Source organism: Bos grunniens, chromosome X (genome assembly GCF_055505025.1).
Source record: "Bos grunniens cultivar Pamir isolate PY7600 chromosome X, Bosgru_T2T1.0, whole genome shotgun sequence".
Classification (NCBI taxonomy): Eukaryota; Metazoa; Chordata; class Mammalia; order Artiodactyla; family Bovidae; genus Bos; species Bos grunniens.
The window spans coordinates 16793524-16817520 of NC_141194.1; the positions used below are offsets into that span (position 1 = coordinate 16793524).

General features: G+C 45.7%; 1 protein-coding gene across 15 annotated transcripts in view; it reads right to left on the reverse strand.

Moving 5' to 3' along the window:
- The window catches only part of MAP7D2 (MAP7 domain containing 2), a 101698-nt gene that overhangs the window by 48111 nt on the left and 29590 nt on the right, over nucleotides 1-23997 (reverse strand). For all 15 annotated transcript variants that reach the window (XM_086387461.1, XM_086387465.1, XM_086387458.1 and 12 more), the window contains exon 2: nucleotides 588-665. In XM_086387461.1, coding sequence (XP_086243587.1) covers nucleotides 588-665 — 78 coding nt within the window. The remainder of the gene's footprint in view (nucleotides 1-587; nucleotides 666-23997) is intronic.

The window sequence follows — 23997 nt, forward strand, 5'->3', positions numbered from 1 at the left end:
GGAGTATGCAATATCTGAAGTGACCAGGAGGAGGCAGTCAAGGAGAAGGATTCACAAGCTCCTCTTCCGTCTCAGTGCCCTAGGGAAGCCACTCTCTACCTACCTGAGGCACCCTGTGGGGAACAGCCCTGATGCTTCTGTCCACAGCCTGCAAGGTAGGACAGCCTTTCCCAATAGGACAGCCTTTCCCAATTGGTTCCCTGTCCTAACATAGAAATGGCCTTCTGTGTCGATTTCCTCTGTTCCTCCAAGGATGGCCCTTCAGCTGCCCTGGGCAGAGGTCACCTGAAGAGGGGGGTGGTGTGCAGAGAATGTCTCTTGTTCTTCAGCACCCTAGCCACAGCCGTAGTGCAGTGCCAGTAACAGAGCTTCAACACATGCTCAGTGAGTAAATCAACCGCCCTGAGAATTATGTAATATCTGTGAACAGACCAGTGGTAGTGATGGTTTGCTCCCAGTTTTCCACATTGACCTAGCAACTGTCCCAGTTCTTTTCTCATTTAGTCACAAATTTCTAAGAGTCCTGAGAAAAGACACCATCACATCTCTACTCCCTTGGACTTAAACAGCCAAAGTGCACAACTTACCAAGACATTTTTCTCTTTCTTCTCGTCTTTCTTTAGCTAGTCGTTGTCTCTCATCGGATTTTAAAAATCCTTCCATGCCTACAAGAGAGAAAACACGATCAAAGACTTCACTCTTCCCATCTTCTGAGTGCCAGGGGGCGCTGGGGCCACACCCTGGGTCTGGACACATGCACACATCAGCATCAACATCACTTCACCTGCAGAGTGAAGTGATCCATCACTCCCTACCACAGGGGAGGATGGCCCAGACCTGAGAGTTGAGGAGCGGTAGCTGTGGCTGTCATGCTCACCCGCCAAACTGGGCTCAAGTGGCCCCAGGCCAGCCCTGGAGAACTAACCTTCCTCCTAGTTCTCTGGCTCCAGGCCTGGTCCCAGAGGAGTCAGAAAACTCAATAAGGGACAGGCCTGGCAACATGCAGAAAAGCCTACCAGGCTTCCCCTGGTCCGGCTCACAGGGGAAGGCAGATGCATAAAAGAAGACACGATTATTACACAAATTATTGTTATTATTAGGGCTTCCCTGGTGGCTCAGACAGTAAAGCATTTGCCTGCAATGCGGGAGACCCAGGTTCGATCCCTGGGTTGGGAAGATCCCTGGAGAAGGAAATGGCAACCCACTCCAATATTCTTGCCTGGAAAATTCCGTGGATTGAGGAGCCTGGTGGGCTAACAGTCCACAGGGCCACAAAGAGTCAGACACGACTGAGTGACTTCGCTTTTTTACTTTTATTATTATTAGTGAACATTCAACTTTCTGGAAGAAGACAACTGCTGAGGGGCATGTATGAGTGAGCTGGAAAAAAGTAACACTCAAGTTTGATTTTGGTTCTACTAAGTTTGCTCACATGTCAATCTTAGCATTTTAGAATCACAAAGAAGGAATATAATGCACTTCTGTTTACTTGTTATTTCATTTTGTTTTATTATCAGTACAAGAAATAAAATGGAACAAATGGCAATTCCCCCCTAAAATGTCCGGGAAACATCCCAGGAGCTCCACATCTCCACTCATCTTGTACAGGACCCTAAAGGGCTTTCTGAAGCAAAGATGAAATGATCTTCCCGGTTGTTTTAGGATTAAAAGTAATTTACTGCGCTTGCTCTGATCATTACTGATCATTTATTAGTATTACTTACACAGTGGTCAAGGACCACATTCTGGAGAAACTGGCTTTAGTGCTGCTATAACCGGACTGATGTGCCCAGTGCCTGGGTCTCTTCTGTGGTAATATCACAGCTGACTTCACAGCATGCGCCTTTCAGGGGTGTGCCTTCTACTGCCCAGGAGAGGGGCCTGGAGGCTTGGAGTGCAGAGCAGCAGCAGGAATGCAGATAAGGATGGATGTGATAAGCTCTGGGTTGTCACAATTCCCCACAACCATCTAATTCTGCAGCCTGGATTATGCAGCAGGGATATTAAAGTTCAAGAGAGAAGTCTTGGAAAATCAACTCAAGTGCCACTTCCCATTAAAAAAAAAAAATTGAAGTATAGTTACCTTCCAGTGTTGTGTGTCACTTTCAGGTGTACAGCAAAGTGGTTCAGTTATACACGTACATACACACATATATATATTGCTTCATATTCTTTTCTACTATAGGTTATTACAAGATACTGAATATAGTTCCTTGTGCTATACAGTAGGTCCTTGCTGATTATCTATTTTATATATAGTAGTGCATGTATGTTAATCACAAACTCCTATTTTATCTCTATCCCCCTTTCCTCTTTTAGTAATGATAAGTTTGTTTTCTATGTCTGGAGTTTATTTCTGTTTTGTAAATAAGTTCATTTGGTTTTTGTCAACTCTTAATCATTACGATTAATGATTAATGGCATCACCGACTTGATAGACATGAGTTTGAGCAAGCTCCGGGAGTTGGTAAAGGACAGGGAAGCCTGGCGTGCTGCGGTCCATGGGGTTGTTAAAGAGTCAGACACAACCGAGAAACTGAACTGAACTATGATGGTACCAATGACACGAACAGCATCAAGAATTTAAACGCCCAACTTCTCAGCTCATCAGTGCTGCTCTCCCAGTCTGACCCCTTTCCCTTACATCCCCTGAACTTGTATGAACTCCACCCACCTTCAAGAGCCCACAGTTTCCCAGATCCGTGAAGCTCTGTGCTCTCACATTGCTTGCAGAACCCTAATTTCATTCTGCTTAGCTGTAGGGCACTGTCTCCCTGCAGGGAGTGAGGGCCTACTGAGCCAAGGGCAGATCTGCATCTCTGGGTCAACCCGCTTGGGCCACATCCTACCCCCACAAGCCTCAAGGTGCACACACAACACTCAAAGACAGGAATGTGGTCAGTGGTAGGGTAGAGGGCAGAGAAAGCCAGATTTCTCCATGATGATCCTTTAAACATTCAAGCTCTAGTCTCTACCTTAAGCACTTGATTAATAAGGATTTGTTCTGTGTGAAAAGCTACAAAGAGAAGCCAACAACCCCTGGACAGATGCTGGCAACAGCACCACTTCTATTTAACAGCTCAGGCATGACCTGTCACCCTCCAGATCTAAGATGCAGACTGAGAACCACTGAAAGTGTTCTTTGAACAGAAGAAAAAGAGGAAAAACTGAGGGGAAAAGGCCAAGCACATTTGAAATTGGCCATGATACCTTAAGGCTTTACCAACAGAAGGATGGCTGTTGCAGAGATATGCATGAGTTTAGGCTGCCCCCTTGTGGGCACTTGTAAGAGTCACACCCTCAAATTATTTTTCAGAAAATCTTCATTATCAGGCTCATAGTCATGACCTGCTTCGTCATAACAGGAGGCTACAATGTACGAAACAAGTCCACTGCTTGAATTTACTTGGCCCAATCACCCCATGATGACAGACGTACTATTATGACCCTCATCTTACAGGTACAAAAAAGGTACACAGAGGTTAACTTGTTCAAGGTTACACCATCAGAAAGTGGAGATGCAGATTCCAACCTAAGAACCTGACTCCAGGACTCACACTCTTAATCACTGCTTTCTCATGTGGCAAAAGAGGAAACGTAATAGCTCGATCTCAGCACTGATGAACGAATGCTTCGTGGCTTTCTGAGACTCTATCATACACAAGGAACAAGTTCCATCCTTGTCCCAAGAATGCGTATGCAAATTCGGAGAGAAGTGCAAGACCAACTCATTAGAGAAGTACTGATTAAGTACTACTGTGAGCTGGGCACTGGCCAGCTGTGAACAGATGTGCTAAGTATTTGCTTCCTCTTCAAACTGATGGTTTGGAAATGTTTGGATGCTGCGTGGGGAAAGGGGATAGCCTGATGACCCCGGGGGCAGCCGTGCCACGGAATTTTGCTTGGGCCCCACTGAGGGGGAGGAAATGACTCAGTCCAAGGTGGGTAACCTAGAATCTCTATGCGCTCTCACATGGCAGTGACAAGCCATTCTTCTCTGTTTAAGATAATAAAGATTAAATGCAATGAACAATTCTGTTCCTCCATCACACTGGGCCTGTTTCAGGCACTCACTAGCCACATGAGGCTGTCAGCCACCATACTGAAAAACAGTGAACCAGGAACCTCAAGGCTCACTCTCGTGATTCACACGTAACTGCCCTGGGACACACACAAATGAAGAAGAATTCAGCGTCCAATCAAGGTTGAGTTTTGCTAGGTGAGTAAGACTGTGGTAAGGCATATTCTTCTACATAGCATCTGCCTCTCCTGATTAAAAGAACTGTCAAGCAATCATTTCTAGAATATCCATTTGAGGAGAAGCCAAATAATTATATCTCCATTTCCACCTCATGATCCCTGATGAACCTCTGGGGACCTCTGCCAAGAGGTTCTACCCGAAGGATGAAGGGGTACAGCACAAAGCAGACAGCCCCTATGTGTCTGGGGGCGTGGACCTGACCAGTTAGCATCGCTGCAGCAACACAGCCTGAGAAGTCGAGGTAGACTATGATTCACAGGCCCAGAGCAAGTGACCTTAATATATGAATGCTAACACCACCAGGAGACTTCCACTAAAGACATGGGTATGGGTGGGTGGGTGGGGGTGTGTGTGTGGGGGTGTGTGTGTGTGTGTGTGTGTGTTCAGTTGCTTAGTTGTGTGCAACTCCTTGTGAACTCATGGACTGAAGTCCGCCAGGCTCCTCTGTTCCTGGGCTTTCCCAGGCAAGAATACTGGAGTGGGTTGCCACTCCCTTCTCCAGAGGATCTTCCCAACCCAGGGACCAAAGCTGAGTCTCCTGCATTGGCAGTGATGACTTGAGCCAGGGTTAGCAACCCTAGCTTTGAGAGCTACTATTGCACTGAGAGTTAGTTCAGTTCAGTTGCTCAGTTGTGTCTGACTCTTTGTGACCTCATGGACTGCAGCACGCCAGGCTTCCCTGTCCATCACTAACTCCTGGAGCTTGCTCAAACTCATGTCCATTGAGTTGGTGATGCCATCCAACCATCTCATCTTCTGTTGTCCCCTTCTCCCACCTTCAATCTTTCCCAGCATCAGGGTTTTTTCCAATGAGTCAGTTCTTCGCATCAGGTGGCCAAAGTATTGGAGTTTCAGCTTCACCATCAGTCTTCCAATGAATATTCAGGACTGATTTCCTTTAGGATGGACTGGCTGGATCTCCCTGCAGTCCAAGGGACTCTCAAGAGTCTTCTCCAACACCATAGTTTAAAAGCATCAAATTTTCAGAGCTCAGCTTTCTTTATGGTCCAACTCTCACATCCACACATGACTACTGAAAAAAGCATAGCTGTGACTAGACGGACCTTTGTTGGCAAAGTAATGTCTCTGCTTTTTAATATGCTGTCTAGGTTGGTCACAGCTTTTCTTCCAAGGAGCAAGTGTCTTAATTTCATGGCTGCAGTCACCATCTGCAGTGATTTTGGAGCCCAAGAAAATAAGTCTGTCACTGATTCCATTGTTTCCCCATCTATTTGGAAGTGATGGGACACCCCATGAAGTGGTGGGACGGGATGCCATGATCTTTGTTTTTTGAATGTTGAATTTTCAGCCAGTTTTTTCACTCTCCTCTTTCATTTTCATCAGGAGGCTCTTTAGTTCCTCTTTGCTTTCTGTCATAAGGGTGTTGGCATCTGCATGTTGGAGAAGGCAATGGCACCCCACTCCAGTACTCTTGCCTGGAAAATCCCACGGACAGAGGAGCCTGGTAGGCTGCAGTCCATGGGGTCGCTAAGAGTCGCACACCACTGAGCGACTTCACTTTCACTTTTCACTTTCATGCACTGGAGAAGGACATGGCAACCCACTCCAGTGTTCTTGCCTGGGGAATCCCAGGGACGGGAGAGCCTGGTGGGCTGCCGTCTATGGGGTCACACAGAGTTGGACACGACTAAGGCGACTTAGCAGCAGCAGCAGCAGCATTTGCATATCTGAGGTTGTTGATATTTCTCCCTGCAATCTTGATTCCAGCTTGTGCTTCATCCAGCCTGGCATTTCACATGATGTACTCTGCGTATAAGTTAAATAAGCAGGATGACAATATAAAGCCCTGGCGTACTCCTTTCCCAATTTGGAACCAGTCTGTTTTTCCATGTCCGGTTCTAAATGTTGCTTCTTGACCTGCATACAGATTTCTCAGGAGGTAGGTAATGTGGTCTGGTATTCCCATATCTTTAAGAATCTTCCAGTTTGTTGTGATCCACACAGTCAAAGGCTTTGGCATAGTCAATAAAGCAGAAGTAGATATTCTTCTGAAACTCTCTTGCTTTTTCAATGATCCAGCAGATGTGCTGGCAATTTGATCTCTGGTTCCTCTGCCTTTTCTAAAACCAGCTTGAACGTCTGGAAGTTCACGATTCATGTACTGTTGAAGCCTGGCTTGGAGCATTTTGAGCATTACTTTACTAGCGTGTGAGATGAGTGCAATTGTGCAGTAGTTTGAGCATTCTTTGGCATTGCCTTTCTTTGGGATTGGAATGAAAAGTAACCTTTTCCAGTCCTGTCGCCACTGCTGAGTTTTCCAAGTTTGCTGGCATATTGAGTGCAGCACTTTCACAGCATCATCTTCCAGGATTTGAAATAGCTCAACTGGAATTCCATCACCTCCACTAGCTTTGTTCATAGTGATGGTTCCTAAGGCCCACTTGATTTCACACTCTAGGATGTCCGGATTAGGTGAGTGATCATACCATCGTGGTTATCTGGGTCATTAAGATCATTTTTGTACAGTTCTCCTGTGTATTCTTGCCACCTCTTCTTAATATCTTCTGCTTCTGTTAGGTCCATACCATTTCTGTCCTTTATTGAGCCCATCTTTGCATGAAATGTTCCCTTGGTATCTCTAATTTTCTTGAAGCCATCTCTGGTCTTTCGCATTCTGTTGTTTTCCTCTGTTTCTTTGCACTGATCGCTGAGGAAGGCTTTCTCGTCTCTCCCTGCTGTTCAGCGTTAGTGCCACAGGGGAAACTGAGTGGTGGGTCCATGGGACCTCTCTGCAGTACTGCTACAGCTGCATGTGAATCTGCAATAACCTCAAAGTACAAAGCTTTCTAAAATGTAGTTTAGCCGCTCAGTTGTGTCTGACTCTTTGTGACCCCGTGGACTGTAGACCATTTGCTGAAGTGTAAAACCCTGGGAGGGACCCAAAGACAAAGAGGGAGCAGATGACACCTTCCCAGAAGGACAAGGGGCAGCCCTGCCAGAGTCACCTCTGCCTCATTCTCAATGCAGTAATGCTTCCTGGGGTGAGGACACTCAGGTAGTGTGTCCGTGAAACTGAGGCGTTTTCCTGGGTAATTCACCCCTAGAGGAAATAAGAATCAAACAGGGATCCTGAGCAGACAAACGACTATTTTATGTGAACAGAAGGGCATAAAATTTCATACTTCACTGACCTGTTCTTGCTTAAAGTAACTTCCCATTATCCTTGGGCTGTGGCAAGACATTTTAAAAAACTAATTTAAAAATGTATTTTATTAGCCTCAGGCACTCTCTCCCTAGAATATCAATGAGCTGATATTAGTCAATTATTCATGGTATGTAATAACCATTATCGAAATGCAAAGTTTTTAAGTGAAGCCAGCTGTGTTCGACTTTTAAAAATTGACTGCATTAAATGAATTTTAAAGTAATCTTCCTAATCACAGCTCACGTCTGTGCAATTACAATGACCAGACAAAAGGACGGGACTCAGGAATGAAGAGCTCATCAAATAGGAAGCCCCGTGTCTGCCAGCCCCTCCTGTGGGGCGCCCACCCCTCTGTGGACTGGCAGGCAGGGACGCACCAACAACTCGGTGATGATCTGTCTCAGGTCATGGAGACCACTGGTCCTCACCTGTGGTCACACAGGCCATCACCTGGGGAGCTCTAACAATTATGGGTGCCTGTGCCTCCCTCCCAGAGACTGGCCCTGTCGGCTCAGGTGTGGCCAGGGTGCTGGTGCTCTAAGAGCTCCCGTGTGATGCTTCTGTTCAGAAGGACTGACACTGCTCCTAGCCTGCTGCTCTTCCCACTGCAGCGCGGGTTGGAACCACCTGGAGGGCTTGTGAACCCAGAGTGCTGGACGGCACTCCCAGAGTTTCATGGAGTGGGCCTAGGGCCCACCAGAGAAGGGTGTCCAAGGCCCACACCTTAAGAGCTGCTGTTCTACTAGACTAGGCTGATTCTACAGGGCAAGGCCCTGCCTCCAGCTCCTCTCTGGATGTCCAGAGCCCAGCTAAGTGTGGGGCTCAAAGAGTGGGTCCCCAATCATGTCTGCAGAAGGAACAATCGGCCGTCTGCCTGCACCCTCCTGCACAGAGTCTGCCATGGCTGTTACTGCCCCCACGCTACTCTCTGTGCCTGTGCATCTGCCCTTGCCCTCTAAGCCCCAAGACCTTGCACATGGTACTCAAATAGTTCCTAAATAAGGGGCCGTGAATATTATGTCCCTTTGATGGAAACCTCCCCATTTGTAGAGCATTAAACCAAGTATCAGAAGTGTCTATAAAAACGAGGAACATTTTAAAATATCTTTGTAGCCATTATTTTGCTGGATCTGTTCAGGAAATTCAAAGGTAAAGAAAGGAAGGCAGCTTCCCCCACAATTGCTAACAATTTCCAGGTGATCAGGTCTCCTTTTAGAACCACTGATCTACTCTATTCCTTACCAGCTATAACCTTCTGAATTGGCTTAAATTCTCTTTTCACTGCAGTGAAAAAGTCTGTATTACACTGTTGCCACCGAATTTGTTACTTCCAATGTGACTCTTTCAAGGATGATGTCATAATTTATATTAATACTTCAAAAAGAGGCAGGCCTGGAACTAGCATTTATGTTCAATAGCTATTGACTACTATAGCATGGAGGTATACATATCCAGGTATCAAAACACATTTTTAAAAAATGTATAGAGATACCAAAAAGTCCTTGAAAAGTGGGGAAATAGAGAATATAAGAAATAAGAATATATACAAATTTACACTGCTATTATGTTTTTATAAAATATGCTAAATTTCTAGCAGTTTCCTTTAAAACAACTAAATTAAATTTTCCCCCAAAATGTAAATGTTGTAAGAGTATTACTAAATGACTTAAATGCTTCCTAAATGAATTTCTTAAATCACAACTGCACAGCTAAGAGAAGGGCCAGTTTTTTTGCTTTTTAAAGTGTAGAATTGGGTCAAGTCCAAGCAATCACAAAGAGTATAGCACTTTGACATAAAGGTCAAACAATAATGGATCTCAGATCACATCATTCTTGCCCTGGAACCAGGAATCTGGTACAGAATCGTCACCAATCCACACCGATCTGCTAGGCTTACTGGAAGAAGGAAGGCACAACAGCCAAGTCCTACAGCAACTGCCCTAAGTTTCCTCTTCTGTAAGATGGGGAAACAGTAGCGCCTCTCTTACAATGAGGATGCAATGACAGCTCACAAGCGCTGACTAACCATACCCAGGACACAGCGGGAGCACAGCAAATTCAGCTAGTCTGTGTTGCCCACGCTAGCCTGCCTGTTCCTAGTTACAGCTCTCCCTCTTCCGTTAATGAGGACTCCTGCCCACAGGACCAACCATACTACCTTTCCTAACAGAGCTGATGAGACAGAGTATGTACTATGCTGCCAGTCTAAAACCACAGTGAGCGTTCCTTTCCTATAAAAATTATACTGGGAACATGTATACATGCCTTTGATATCTCAGTCACCAACCATTACTTGTGTCTACACATGCTGGCATTCTCCTTCTGGTAACTCAGCAGAAATTAGATCTTATCCCTAGTAGGACAAGTAACTTCCTACTAAAAAAAGAATACACAGATGACATTTCACAAACACTAATTGTGAAGGTGGTATGTGATGATGCTGTTCTTCACCATCTCAACAGTAGATTGCCTAGTTATACTCACACACATGTAAGCAGCCAGCCTAGAACTCCTGCCACAGCAACTCAGGCTCCCATAACCACAGGAAAACACACCACACCAAGTTATAAAGTTCAACTGCACCCAGTGTGACCAACTGTACACAGGTTCACAGGCTAGCCTGGCTTCTTCTAAAGGTACCATTTATTAAGCACGTATCTCCTGCCTGGCACCGTGTGCTCCAAGATGGAGAAAGTGAGACTCTCCCCAGGGGTTAAGACTTCTGTCCAAAGTCACAGCTGCTAAGTGGCAGACCTTGGATTTGAGGCCAATCTGGCTGAGTCCCAAGCTGATGGGCATCAACTCAATAGTGAGAGGGAAGGCCACCTGGAGGAAAGAGCACTGACCTAGGGATCTAGGTGTGCAGAAACTGAGTAGCTGTTCCTACCAGGATTCACAAAGGAGGTGGCAAGGCTACTACTATACAGTCCAGAACAAGTCCCCGATTCCCTTGATCTTTAAACCCTTCTTTCAAATCTACGGTGTCTGCAGCTTGCCCCCACGGCCTCCCTGGCAGGCTGAGCCCTTGACTGTTGGAGGACTACTGTGCTAATTGAGGGGGAGAGGGGACTGGGGCAAGAAAATGTATGCACTGGTTAAAATTTACCTGATGGTACACTTTAAAGGTGTGCACTTTAGTGTAAGACACCTATTCCTAACACTACAACAACTGCAACAACACATAGAAAAGACAAAATTCAGTGCTGGCTGACCTGCCATATATCAGTAGTGCTCAAGGCTGCAAAGAACAGGCCTGGATCTCCCAGGCAACTGCATTCTCAGTGTGGCTCCATGAAGCGGTGAGGGAGCTCCAAGGGCAGTGTGGGAGACAGGAGGTGAGCCTCAGCAGGGCTGGTGTGGAACTGAAGACACCAGCAAAGGCCCAGGGACTGGCTCAAGCTGCAGGGCTCTTAAAGAGCACGTGGTGATTCAGCCAGTTCAAGACTCTGCCTTGACACCTTCTCTTCCAGGGTCTTGTTACCTGCCTTTTTCACGCCTTTAACTGTCTCCACCCTACACCAGATCTCAGCTACTCATTGTCCAAAAGGCCTGGCTCTTCTACAGCCGTCAGAGGAGCTATTGCCATTTGTATCACTTCCCCATTCATATGGAGCTCAGTCCTGGGGGCTTCTTCCAGGTTCCAGCTAGTGGCCCTTCCAATAGTGCCCCAGCCAAGGGACCCTGAGTAATCCCTTCACCTCTCAGAGCTTCGGGCTCCTCTTCTATATAAATCAGGATCATTGCTACCTACTTCCCAAGGTTACAGTGTGTGTTGGGGGTGGGGGTGCTGTGAAAATGCTTGGCAGCAGGAGGAGCCACAGTTGGCTCCCTTCCCCTGATGATATACGAGAACACAGACCAAACAAGTCGTGGCAGTCATGCACTGGGTCCAGGCCCCAGACCATGGAATCTGAAGCTCTGCGCACTTCCGTCTCCCCATGAACCCCACAAAATTGCCCCAAGAGACCTGCCGCAACTTTCCACAAGGTCCCAGTTTACATTCTAAGATTTCCTCTCCTCTGCTGAGCCAACAATTCATTTGAAAGGTGAGGTGGACAAAGTCAAAGGTAGCTAAAAGAAGACAACGAGCAGCTAGAAAAATTCAACTCGATTAATGATCTACTGAGCACTGCAGTGCAGAAGCTTCCCTCCTACGCTGGCTCCTCATCTGGGAGGCACCTGGACTCCTGTGTTTCTACAATAAATTTAATACACATTTGTGTCATTTCAAAAGGACCCACTGTTTGCAATATGACTTGCTAGCTAAATGAAACCTGCATAATTTCCCCTCTACCCTTCTGAGTTCTTGGCTGGGACCTCCTGTAATACAGATGGCACTTTTTTTAAGATTTATTTATTTTTGGTTGTGCTGGGTCTTTGTGCATGCACTTCTCATTGCGGTGGCTTTTCTTGTGGAACACAGGCTCCAGGGCACGCAGGCTTCAGTAGTTGCGGCTCAAGGGCTCTCTAGAGCACTGGTTCAGTATTTGTGGTGCACAGGCTTAGTTGCCCCTTGGCATGTGGGATCTTTCAGAACCCAGGATCAAACTCACGTCCCCTGCATTAGCAAGCTGATTCTTAAACACTAGGCCACCAGGCATGCCCTAGGCAGAAGTTTATTAAATATATACATCATGTACATATAGGAGATTCTCAGGAAACCAATTACACTCTCCAGGATGGCCCAAACCACTACCTCAAATACCACCTGCAGCTAAAGACCAAAGAAAGATGTGAGTGAGAGGTGGAATTCATGGAAGGTGAGAGGAGGAAATGTTTGGTAAACACAGGCTCCCCTGCAATGTAGATAAGTCTTCCAGGTTTAAAGTCATCCGCATCCACGGTAAAAGCCATCTTCCTAGTATAGGCCCCCTCTTCCTAATGTAAATTTCCTTTATAAATACAGATTTCCCTTACAAAAGGACCATTTTCAGAGCTTCTCAGGCGTCTGTAGTTTCTCAAAATAATCCTATGCCGAAGAGGCGTATTTCATATTTTGAGTAGTGTATTCTACCCCCTTTGCCAGCCAAGCTCAAGGCTCGCCAAGGCAGCTGGGAGGCTCTGCACTGACGCCCATCCTCCCAACCTTCCCTACCTCCAGGCTCCCCTGCTCTGTGTGCCTCACACAGCTATCTACAGCTACAGGCCTGTGGATCCACCTGTCCTTTCCAGAGTGATGAGCAAGAAAGAGGGAAGTAGGAGCTGGTGCTTAAGAAGAGCGAACATGGGACAGCAGAGCACACCTAGACACTTCTGTCACAGATGGGGCGCACGGGGCCAGGGGACCGAGGTTGCCCTCAGGGTCCTTTAGAGATGGAGAAGCTCTGACACAGGGGTCTTTGGCATGAGCATCCAAGGCTGGCCTGTTCCAATCAACGGGTAAGGCTCAATGTGAAGACAGAATGACCTTTGAAAAGCCCTCCTGTCCCCCAGCAAGGATGGAGAAGAAGCTGGGAGCCAGTGAGCGCTCTGGAGCCAGCTGAGCACAGGTTCCACTCTCACAGAGATCTTGGAGCATCAGGGGAGAGGGTAACAGAGGGGGAGAGGAGGGAAGGGGGGAAAGGGAGGGGGCAGGAGAAAGAGACACACACACACACATCCACACATATGCACGCTGCTCAGAACACTGCCTGCTGTGCTCAGTAAAGGTCAGGCGTCACTGTTTCTGAGCCTAGCCCAGGGGTGTCCTTCAGTGGTTGGGCAGAGGTGGGTTCTAGGGTTGCACACCACAGGGGACGTGGTTGTTCAGTGTGGACTCAGAAAGGCCTTGGATATCTGCAAAGAGTGCCAGACACAGGGGGAAAAAATAACTCTTCTTATTTGCTTTTTTCAGCAACGAAGTACAAGACACTGAAAAATGTCTCTTTGAAGATGTGGACAGAACCCAGCAGGTAAAAGCTGGTAACGAGAAATAAACTGCAGCACTCTCATTATTAGTACTGCCATTTGATTTTCTCTTCAGGGTGGTGTGTATGTTTCATGATGATGACCATAAAAGGTGTGCAAAGGATCCCAAAGGGGCACTGGAGACCCTGCTGGCCCATCTTCATGCCACTCATGACCCAGGTCCCCATCAGATCCCAGATTCCTATGGTGGGAAGAGCTGTGTCCTTGAGCATGAGTGAGGCACCAGAAAACTCCCTCATTCTGTCCTTCCTTGTTTCCTGCCTCCCACAGCGACACGTGTCGGGTGATGGCAGTCTGTCCACCCTCCCTGTTAACAGGGTTGGCAAGAGCCTTTAGGGCCCCCTCCCTAAGGACAACCCTTTGTTCCCAGGCTGCCTGCTTCCCTATAGTCACCTCAGTAGGCTTCAGACCTGCACCTTGACCACTGCTGAGCAACTCAAGCATCTAAGGTGAACTCTCCTGCTGTAGACCCATCTATTCCCAGTCTCTGCCCTGGGCGGCTGAGCCCCACCTCAGAGATGGCCCCAGTTACACCAGTGCATTGAGGGGCCAGTGACAGGCCAGCAGGACTGAACTGAAGGCCTCAGTGTGGTGCTTGGGCGTGCGGCTCCAAAAAGACGTGTTTTAAAACAAAATGCAAAGGGTAAATAAAGACGTTAGAAAAACAATCACTCTTTGCATTGCAAACAATGTGAAGACATATCAGGAAATCTGAAAGCTGTAATCATCTCCTTTTCTCCCAGAAAAGCATGCCCAGCAGGATTGCTCGGCCCTGCCCCAAAACACAGGCCCTGCATCTGGCATCCTTAAACAAGGACGGTCTTCAAGGGCACTTCAAGGCCTCGAGACGGAAACAGCTTCCTGACTCAAATAGGCTGTTTTTAAATTTCGAGGACAGAGCAAAATGTGTGCCCCCACTCCATGTCATCCAGGGCAGTCTGGCATGCCTTTCTACACAGCCTTGCAGAGATCTTCAGCTTGCTAATTAAATTTACCCCACTTCACCTCATCTAAATACCTCTTTGGAAAAACAAAATCCACATAAATCTTAAAGTTCTAGTTATTCAGTAGGTCTGAAGCCTACTGAGGTGACTGAGGAGAAGCAGGCAGCCTGGGAAGGAGGGGCTGTCCTCAGGGAGGGGGCCTTGGTGGGCAAAAGTTTATTTTGAAAACAGTAAGATTACAGATTGTAAGAGAAAAGATTAAGATTACAGATTGACAAGAGAAAAGGCAAATTGTGAATCTGACTCCTCATTTCTGAGAATGATTTTTACAGAGTAAAACCACAAGGCCTTCAGAAGTGAAGTCTGAAGGTTCATGGCTCTGTGCAGGCTTCTCTTTGGGTTGTTCCATGGGAAAGGCTCCTGCCATTCAAAACAATGCGTGACAAATGCCCGTTTGTGCACCACAGCTGGGTCTGAGCACAGCCACCTTGCCGGTTGTGGCTGTCACTGTTTATCGCCTTCTTTCTTATCACAAGAATATAAAAACTGATAATACGTGTATTTTCAAATCTTGCAAATACTATCACCAAAGAAAAACAATATGCCAGCCCATCACAGCAACTCAGCTTTGGATTCATATTATTTTAAATTAGCCAGACTGTCACACTTAAAGATCACTACATACATTTCTATTATAGCTGACCCCAGACCAGTGCTTATGTTACCACTGCCTTTAAAAACAGCACACTAAACAATTCTCAGACTCTAGTACAGTGGTTCTCAACCAGAGGTGATTGTGTCTTCCAAGAAACACTTGGTGGTGTTCAGAGACATTTTGGGTCACATGACATGGGGGAGGCGTGCTGCTGGCATCTAGTGGGTTGAGGCCTGTGATGTTGCTGACCATCCTACAGCGCCCAGGACAGCACAGCCTGCCCTGACAGACACACTAAAGAATGACCCAGCCGAAAATGTCAGCAGTGTCAAGTTTGAGAAACCCTGCTCTAATAAGTTGCACTACAGGAGAAAAGTGGAAAAACCTCCTCCTCACTGAATACAGCTTGGTTCTTCCCACATCAATGCACAATAGCATGAAAAAATCTAGAAAATGATATAGAATAAACATGATTCCCATTTGGACAATTTAGTTTAAAATGGTAGCAACTGATAGTAATATCCATTGTATTTTTAAAATTTTTCTTCAAAAATAGATAATAAGTATGTTAAAGGTGTTTGACAGCATCAGCAGGGACAATTTGTTCCCCTAGGCAGGACCATGGTGGCTAAAATTACTAAGAGTAAGTGATAAGGGTTTTGTAACAAGCATCTTGGAACAAACTGCCCCAGTGCCGCCTTCCTGGATGGCAGCACAGTGAAACCACAGTGCGAATCTGAAATGGAGGCAAAGGCAATAAAATCACAACAAACTTTCTGCACTCACAGGGGGAACTGGGGAAGGGGGGAAGAGAGATGGACGGAGCAGCTCTGAACCTATAAAATCCAACAAGCATTTGAAAAGTGGGTTTACTTGATTTGATCAGCACTGAAAGGAAATCTTATATATTTGATCAAAGTTTTTTTTTTTTTAAACACAGTATTTCCTTTTGGGCACTTTTTTTCCCCATAAAGAATCAGCAAAATGTAGGATGCTTCACGACTGCAGACACTGTGTCCCTTTTTATAGTAACAGGAAGGATATTTCTGTTCCCAAGGCAACCCGAGGTTTCACTCATCAACATGGCACCAAGTACTTTCATGAAGCACAGTATTGATCTTATGAGGTTTCAAAATTGGGAGTTCTCTGCCTAAGACAGGGCATGAGGGCCCCCCTCCCTGACACCATATCTGAGTTGTGCATCAAACATAAGAACCAAGGATAAAGAGCAGGTATTATCAGGTAAAATACTTTCTGAAGTTTTTCTCCAGGTGCTCATTCAAGTGGATAACAAGGCATTTGGTCCAACTGGCTCTCAGACATTTGCTCTTTGCAGAGAGATGTCCACTGGGAACATGTAAGACCTAAAAGCAGTTCAAGGGTAGGGGAGTCCTGTGGGGCAGCCTGGTCCTTCTCAGAGCCCTGTCCCCACTGCCCTTTTGCTCTGCCCTTCACACGGCTAAGGCCATCCTGTACCCAAGCCTCTCCTCCCAGCCCACACAGGTGGGCCTGAAATGGAGCAGGACGGTATGTTCCTTGCCTCCCCCCTCCACCTTGTTCTCTGCCTGCCTTTGGCCTGTGGAAAACTTTCATCAAAGAATAAGTTTAATCAGAGAAATGCGAAATGCTGAAACAAAGGAAAACAGTCTAAGGAGACTAAATAATAACAATGTAGTCATTAAGCATAGTCAAGGACCTTTAGTCCTTTCTCAAGGGCTGTAGATAATACTCAGAGTCATATCCTGTGAGCTGTCTTATAGATACTAAAACCCCAGGCAGAGAAGTTAACTACATGATGACCAGACTGTACCCAGGACTTGAGCTGCCACAATTCCAAGAACTGACCACAAAGAAATGGGAACAAGCGCACACCGGAACTGAAGATTAACTGTACCTACAACAACCAAGATGATGCTGGTCAGACCACCAATGACCAATCTGAAGATGACTGTTAGAGATGACTGTACTCTTTCCACATGGAGTGCCCCCACACCACTCTGTCTATAAATGCTCTCACCTCCTGCGTCTTGTCGGGGAGTGGGGGAGTTGGCCTTTGGACAGATGTCCGCTACCCTCCCCACCAGTTGCTGGCATCTGAAATAAAGCAAACTTTCCTTTCCACCAACCTGGCCTCTTTACTGGCTTTTGAGCAGCAAGCAGTTGGATCCCCCGTGCACTCCTTTCAGTAACAGGCCCAGGGCCTGAGCCACAGAAAACCTGTATGCCTCTGTGAGCTACACAGTGATTTAATAATCCAGATGAGTGTTCATGGGGATATGACAGGAATGGAATGGAAAGGGAAAAATGCATTCTAGCCCAGAGAAGTAGATGCTACACAAAAAGGCATTTGCAATAGCAACAGAAAGTGGTAAGTTTGGTAGTCAACAAAGTGGTAAATTTGGGGAGCTTGGAAAGTAGCTAAACTGAAGACTTCAAAAACAGCCAGTTTAGAGAACTAATGCTGGTGATGACGAGGATACGCAACATCACTCATGCCACGCCCAGTGCTAAATATGTTACACTCTAAGCTCATTTAATTTCCCAGCAAATGTAAGTTCAGTTCAGTTGCTCAGTCATATCCAACTCCTTGCGACCGCATGAATTGCAGCATGCCAGGCCTCCCTGTCCATCACCAACTCCCGGAGTTCACTCAAACTCATGACAATCAAGTCAGTGATGCCATGCAGCCATCTCATCCTGTCATCCCCTTCTCCTCCTGCCCCCAATCCCTCCCAGCATCAGAGTCTTTTCCAATGAGTCAACTCTTCGCATGAGGTGGCCAAAGTACTGGAGCTTCAGCTTCAACATCATTCTTTCCAAAGAACACCCAGGACTGATCTCCTTTAGGATGGACTGGTTGGATCTCCTTGCAGTCCAAGGGACTCTCAAGAGTCTTCTCCAACACCACAGTTCAAAAGCATCAATTCTTCGGCACTCAGCTTTCTTCACAGTCCAACTCTCACATCCATACATGACTACTGGAAAAACCATAGCCTTGACCAGATGGACCTTTGTTGGCAAGGTAATATCTCTGATTTTGAATATGCTATCTAGCTTGGTCATAACTTTCCTTCCAAGGAGTGTCTTTTAATTTCATGGCTGCAATCACCATCTGCAGAGATTTTGGAGCCCAAAAAAATAAAGTCTGACATTGTTTCCCCTGTTTCCCCATCTATTTGCCATGAAGTGATGGGACCAGATGCCATGATCTTAGTTTTCTGAATGTTGAGCTTTAAGCCAACTTTTTCACTCTCCTCTTTCACTTTCATCAAGAGGCTTTTTAGTTCCTCTTCACTTTCTGCCTTTCACTTTCACCTTATGGGTGGTGTCATCTGCATATCTGAGGTTATTGATATTTCTCCCAGCAATCTTGATTCCAGCTTGTGATTCTTCCAGCCCAGCGTGTCTCATGATGTACTCTGCATATAAGTTAAATAAGCAGGGTGACAATATACAGCCTTGACATACTCCTTTTCCTATTTGGAACCAGTCTGTTGTTCCATGTCCAGTTCTAACTGTTGCTTCCTGACCTGCATATAGGTTTCTCAAGAGGCAGGTCAGCTGGTCTGGTATTCCCAACTCTCAGAATTTTCCAGTTTATTGTGATCCACACAGTCAAAGGCTTTGCCATAGTCAATAAAGCAGAAATAGATGTTTTTCTGGAACTCTCTTGCTTTTTCGATGATCCAGCAGATGTTGGCAATTGGATCTCTGGTTCCTCTGCCTTTTCTAAAACCAACTTGAACATTTGAAAGTTTATGGTTCACATATTGCTGAAGCCTGGCTTGAAGAATTTTGAGCATTACTTTACTAGCATGTGAGATGAGTACAATTGTGCGGTAGTTTGAGCATTCTTTGGCATTGCCTTTCTTTGGGATTGGAATGAAAAGTAACCTTTTCCAGTCCTGTGGCCACTGCTGAGTTTTCCAAATTTGCTGGTATATTGAGTGTAGCACTTTCACAACATCATGTTTTAGGATTTGAAATAGCTCAACTGGAATTCCATCACCTCCACTAGCTTGGTTCGTAGTGATGCTTTCTAAGACCCACTTGACTTCACATTCCAGGATGTCTGGCTCTAGGTGAGTGATCACACCATCGTGATTATCTGGATCGTGAAGAGGTAAGCACTATTACAAGGTTTCCCTGGTAGCTCAGCTGGTAAAGAATCCGCCCACAATGCAGGAGAATCCAGTTCAATTCCTGAGTCAGGAAGATCCTCTGGAGAAGGGACAGGCTACCCACTCAAGTATTCTTGCCTGGATAATTCCATGGACAGAGTAGCCTGGCGGGCTACAGTCCATGGGGTTGCGAAGAATCGGACACAACTGAGCGACTTTCACTTATCAAGTACTATTATGACCCTGTTTTCCAGGAGGGGGAACTGAGAGGTTAAACTCTTTTCTGGGGTCACAAACTGGTGAATGGCAAAGGCAAGATGCAAACTCATGCTGTCCGAGTCTAGAAGGCTTGGGGCCTTCTAGAGACTAGGGGCTTGGATGCTGCCTAGAGGTGAAAGGCAAGCCTTGCCTTAAAGGCACTGAGTGCAGAAGAAAATATATTCCACATTCACAACAGAAACCTACAAGAGGTACTCAACTTTGGGCTTCTAACTCACCTAAGGATGTTTAACACCTGCCACAGACAAGAATGGGTGTCTGTGGAATGGGTGAATTTAACTCAGATGACCATTATATCTACTACTGTGGGCAGGAATCCCTTAGAAGAAATGGAGTAGCCATCATGACCAACAAAAGAGTCTGAAACGCAGTATTTGGATGCAATCTCAAAAATGACAGAATGACCTCTGTTTGTTTCCAATGCAAACCATTCAATATCACAGTAATCCAAGTCTATGCCCCAACCAGTAATGCTGAAGAAGCTGAAGGTGAACGGTTCTATGAAGACCTACAAGACCTTTTAGAACTAACACCCAAAAAAGATGTCCTTTTCATTATAGGGGACTAGAATGCAAATAGAGAAGGCAATGGCAACCCACTCCAGTACTCTTGCCTGGAAAATCCCATGGATGGAGGAGCCTGGTAGGCTGCAGTCCATGGGGTCGTGAAGAGTTGGACACGACTGAGCGACTTCACTTTCACTTTTCACTTTTGTGCATTGGAGAAGGAAATGGCAACCCACTCCAGTGTTCTTGCTTGGAGAATCCCAGGGACAGGGGAGCCTGCTGGGCTGCTGTCTATGGGGTCGCACAGAGTTGGACACGACTGAAGTGACTCAGCAGCAGCAGCAGCAGCAAAATACAAAAGTAGGAAGTCAAGAAACACCTGGAGTAACAGGCAAATTTGGCCTTGGAATACAGAATGAAGCAGGGCAAAGGCTAATAGAGTTTTGCCAAGAGAACGCACTGGTCATAGCAAACAGCCTCTTCCAATAACACAAGAGAAGACTCTATACGTGGACATCACCAGATGGTCAACACCAAAATCAGATTGATTATATTCTTTGCAGCCAAAGATGGAGAAGCTCTATACAGTCAGCAAAAACAAGACTGGGAGCTGACTGTGGCTCAGATCATGAACTCCTTATTGGCAAATTCAGACTTAAATTGAAGAAAGTAGGGAAAACCACTAAACCATTCAGGTATGACCTAAATCAAATCCCTTATGATTATACAGTGGAAGTGAGAAATAGATTTAAGGGACTAGATCTGATAGATAGAGTGCTTGATGAACTATGGACGAAGGTTCACAACAGGAGACAGGGATCAAGACCATCCCCATGGAAAAGAAATGCAAAAAAGCAAAATGGCTGTCTGGGGAGGTCTTACAAATAGCTGTGAAAAGAAGAGAGGCAAAAAGCAAAGGAGAAAAGGAAAGATATAAGCATCTGAATGCAGAGTTCCAAAGAATAGCAAGAAGAGATAAGAAAGCCTTCCTCAGAGATCAATGCAAAGAAATAGAGGAAAACAACAGAATGGAAAGATTAGAGATCTCTTCAAGAAAATTAGAGATACCAAGGGAACATTTCATGCAAAGATGGGCTCGATGAAGGACAGAAATGGTATGGACCTAACAGAAGCAGAAGCTATTAAGAAGAGGTGGCAAGAATACACAGAAAAACTGTACAAAAAAGATCTTCATGACCAAGATAATCATGATGGTGTGATCACCCACCTAGAGCCAGACATCCTGGAATGTGAAGTCAAGTGGGTCTTAGAAAGCATCACTACGAACAAAGCTAGTGTAAGTGATGGAATTCCAGTTGCTGCTGCTGCTGCTGCTAAGTTGCTTCAGTCATGTCCGACTCTGTACGATCCCATAGACAGCAGCCCACCAGGCTTCTCCGTCCCTGGGATTCTCCAGGCAAGAGCACTGGAGTGGGTTACCATTTCCTTCTCTAATGCATGAAAGTGAAAAGTGAAAGGGAAGTCACTCAGTGAAGTCCGACTCTTAGCGACCCCATGGACTACAGCCTACCAGGCTCCTCTGTCCATGGGATTTTCCAGGCAAGAGTACTGGAGTGGGGTGCTATTGCCTTCTCTGGGAATTCCAGTTGAGCTATTTCAAATTCCGAAAGATGATGCTGTGAAAGTGCTGCACTCAATATACCAGCAAATTTGGAAAACTCAGCAGTGGCCACAGGACTGGAAAAGGTCAGTTTTCATTCCAATCCCAAAGAAAGGCAATGCCAAAGAATGCTCAAACTACTGCACAATTGCACTCATCTCACATGCTAGTAAAGTAATGCTCAAAATTCTTCAAGCCAGGCTTCAGCAATATGTGAACCATGAACTTCCAGATGTTCAAGCTGGTTTTAGAAAAGGCAGAGGAACCAGAGATCAAATTGCCAACATCTGCTGGATCATCGAAAAAGCAAGAGAGTTCCAGAAAAACATCTATTTCTGCTTTATTGACTATGGCAAAGCCTTTGACTGTGTGGATCACAATAAACTGGAAAATTTTGAGAGTTGGGAATACTAGACCAGCTGACCTGCCTCTTGAGAAACCTATACGCAGGTCAGGAAGCAACAGTTAGAACTGGACATGGAACAACAGACTGGTTCCAAATAGGAAAAGGAGTATGTCAAGGCTGTATATTGTCACCCTGCTTATTTAACTTATATGCAGAGTACATCATGAGACATGCTGGGCTGGAAGAAGCACAAGCTGGAATCAAGATTGCCGGGAAAAATATCAATAACCTCAGATATGCAGATGACACCACCCATAAGGTGAAAGTGAAAGGCAGAAAGTGAAGAGGACCTAAAAAGCCTCTTGATGAAAGTGAAAGAGGAGAGTGAAAAAGTTGGCTTAAAGCTCAACATTCAGAAAACTAAGATCATGGCATCTGGTTCCATCACTTCCCATCTGGCAAATAGATGGGGAAACAGTGCAAACAGTGGCTGACTTTATTTTTGGGGGCTCCAAAATCACTGCAGATGGTGATTGCAGCCATGAAATTAAAAGATGCTTACTCCTTGGAAGGAAAGTTATGACCAACCTAGACAGCATATTCAAAAGCAGAGACATTACTTTGCCAACAAAGGTCCATCTAGTCAAGGCTATGGTTTTTCCAATAGTCATGTATGGATGTGAGAGTTGGACTGTGAAGAAAGCTGAGCGCCAAAGAATTGATGCTTTTGAACTGTGGTGTTGGAGAAGACTCTTGAGAGTCCCTTGGACTGCAAGGAGATCCAACCAGTCCATTCTAAAGGAGATCAGTCCTGGGTGTTCTTTGGAAAGAATGATGTTGAAGCTGAAGCTCCAGTACTTTGGCCACCTCATGCGAAGAGTTGACTCATTGGAAAAGACTCTGATGCTGGGAGGGATTGGGGGCAGGAGGAGAAGGGGACGACAGAGGATGAGATGGCTGGATGGCATCACTGACTCAATGGACGTGAGTCTGAGTGAACTCCGGGAGTTGGTGATGGACAGTGAGGCCTGGCGTGCTGCAATTCATGGGGTCACAAAGAGTCGGACATGACTGAGCGACTGAACTGAACTGAACAGATAAGAAATCCACAAAGCTAGTCCCCTGTATTTTCAGAATTTATAGTATTTCAGACACATGACTAACTACTGCTGAGCAACATACCTGAGGAATCTTTTCATTTCTCTGCTAACCATCCCGGTCTAACTCATAACCAGCCAGTCCAGCCTCAAAAATACATAGAACAAATCAACTCAAGGGTTTAAGGTCAAGAATCTTTTAACTTATGGGTTCAGCAACTAATGTCTACACATTAAAGCTTGTGTACATATATGATGCATTATTATTTGACAAAAATATAGTAAAAATAACATTCTGTGTAAAAAATAGTCCCATTTGGAAGTCATGTCTCAGTGTCCTTGACCCAAAAGGAAGCCACTTTCAGCCAAGTCTGAGCAGTGCTGCTGCACGGCTGGTTCAACTCAAGTCTGGGACTCTTTGTAAACTGTAGGTAGCTACCAGTATTTTAAATAGTGCAGAACTGACTAAGAAGAAGCAAAATGGAATCTTTGGGGATGATGAAAGTGTTCTAAAACTTTATTGCGGAGAGAGCTGCACAACCATTAAATGCAAACTGTTCACAGAGAATGGGTGATGTTGACAGTACATAAATTGCACCTCAAGAAAGCTATAACAGGAAGAAATGGAGCGGGGGAGGAATAGGGTCAGAGAGGAAAGGAACAGAAAAGTAAGCACCAAGTAGGAAAAGTAAGCACTGTTTTGTAAAGACCTGTTTCAGCTACATCAATATGCACACTGTAATATGTGTTTCTAACTGTGGAGTTATCCATGATCCAAAAATCAGTAAGGCCCTGCTTTAGGGTAATGACATCTAGAAGTGCTGTGCAACCTTGATGGGAATCCCCTGGGGATCTCATTACACTGCAGGTTCTACTCAGTAGGTCTGGGGCAAGGCCGGAGTCTGCATTTTGAGCAAGCTCCTGAGTCATGTTGACACTGCTGGTCTGTAGACTCCACTCTGAGTAGCAAGGAGCTGGGGTATAAATGGAGGATGAGCTTGCAGGAATACTCAGACTTAAGATTGTCATCACCAGAAGGATCCTTAGAAAAATTTAATACATGTTTCCCAAATGGCCATGATCATGAGAACCGT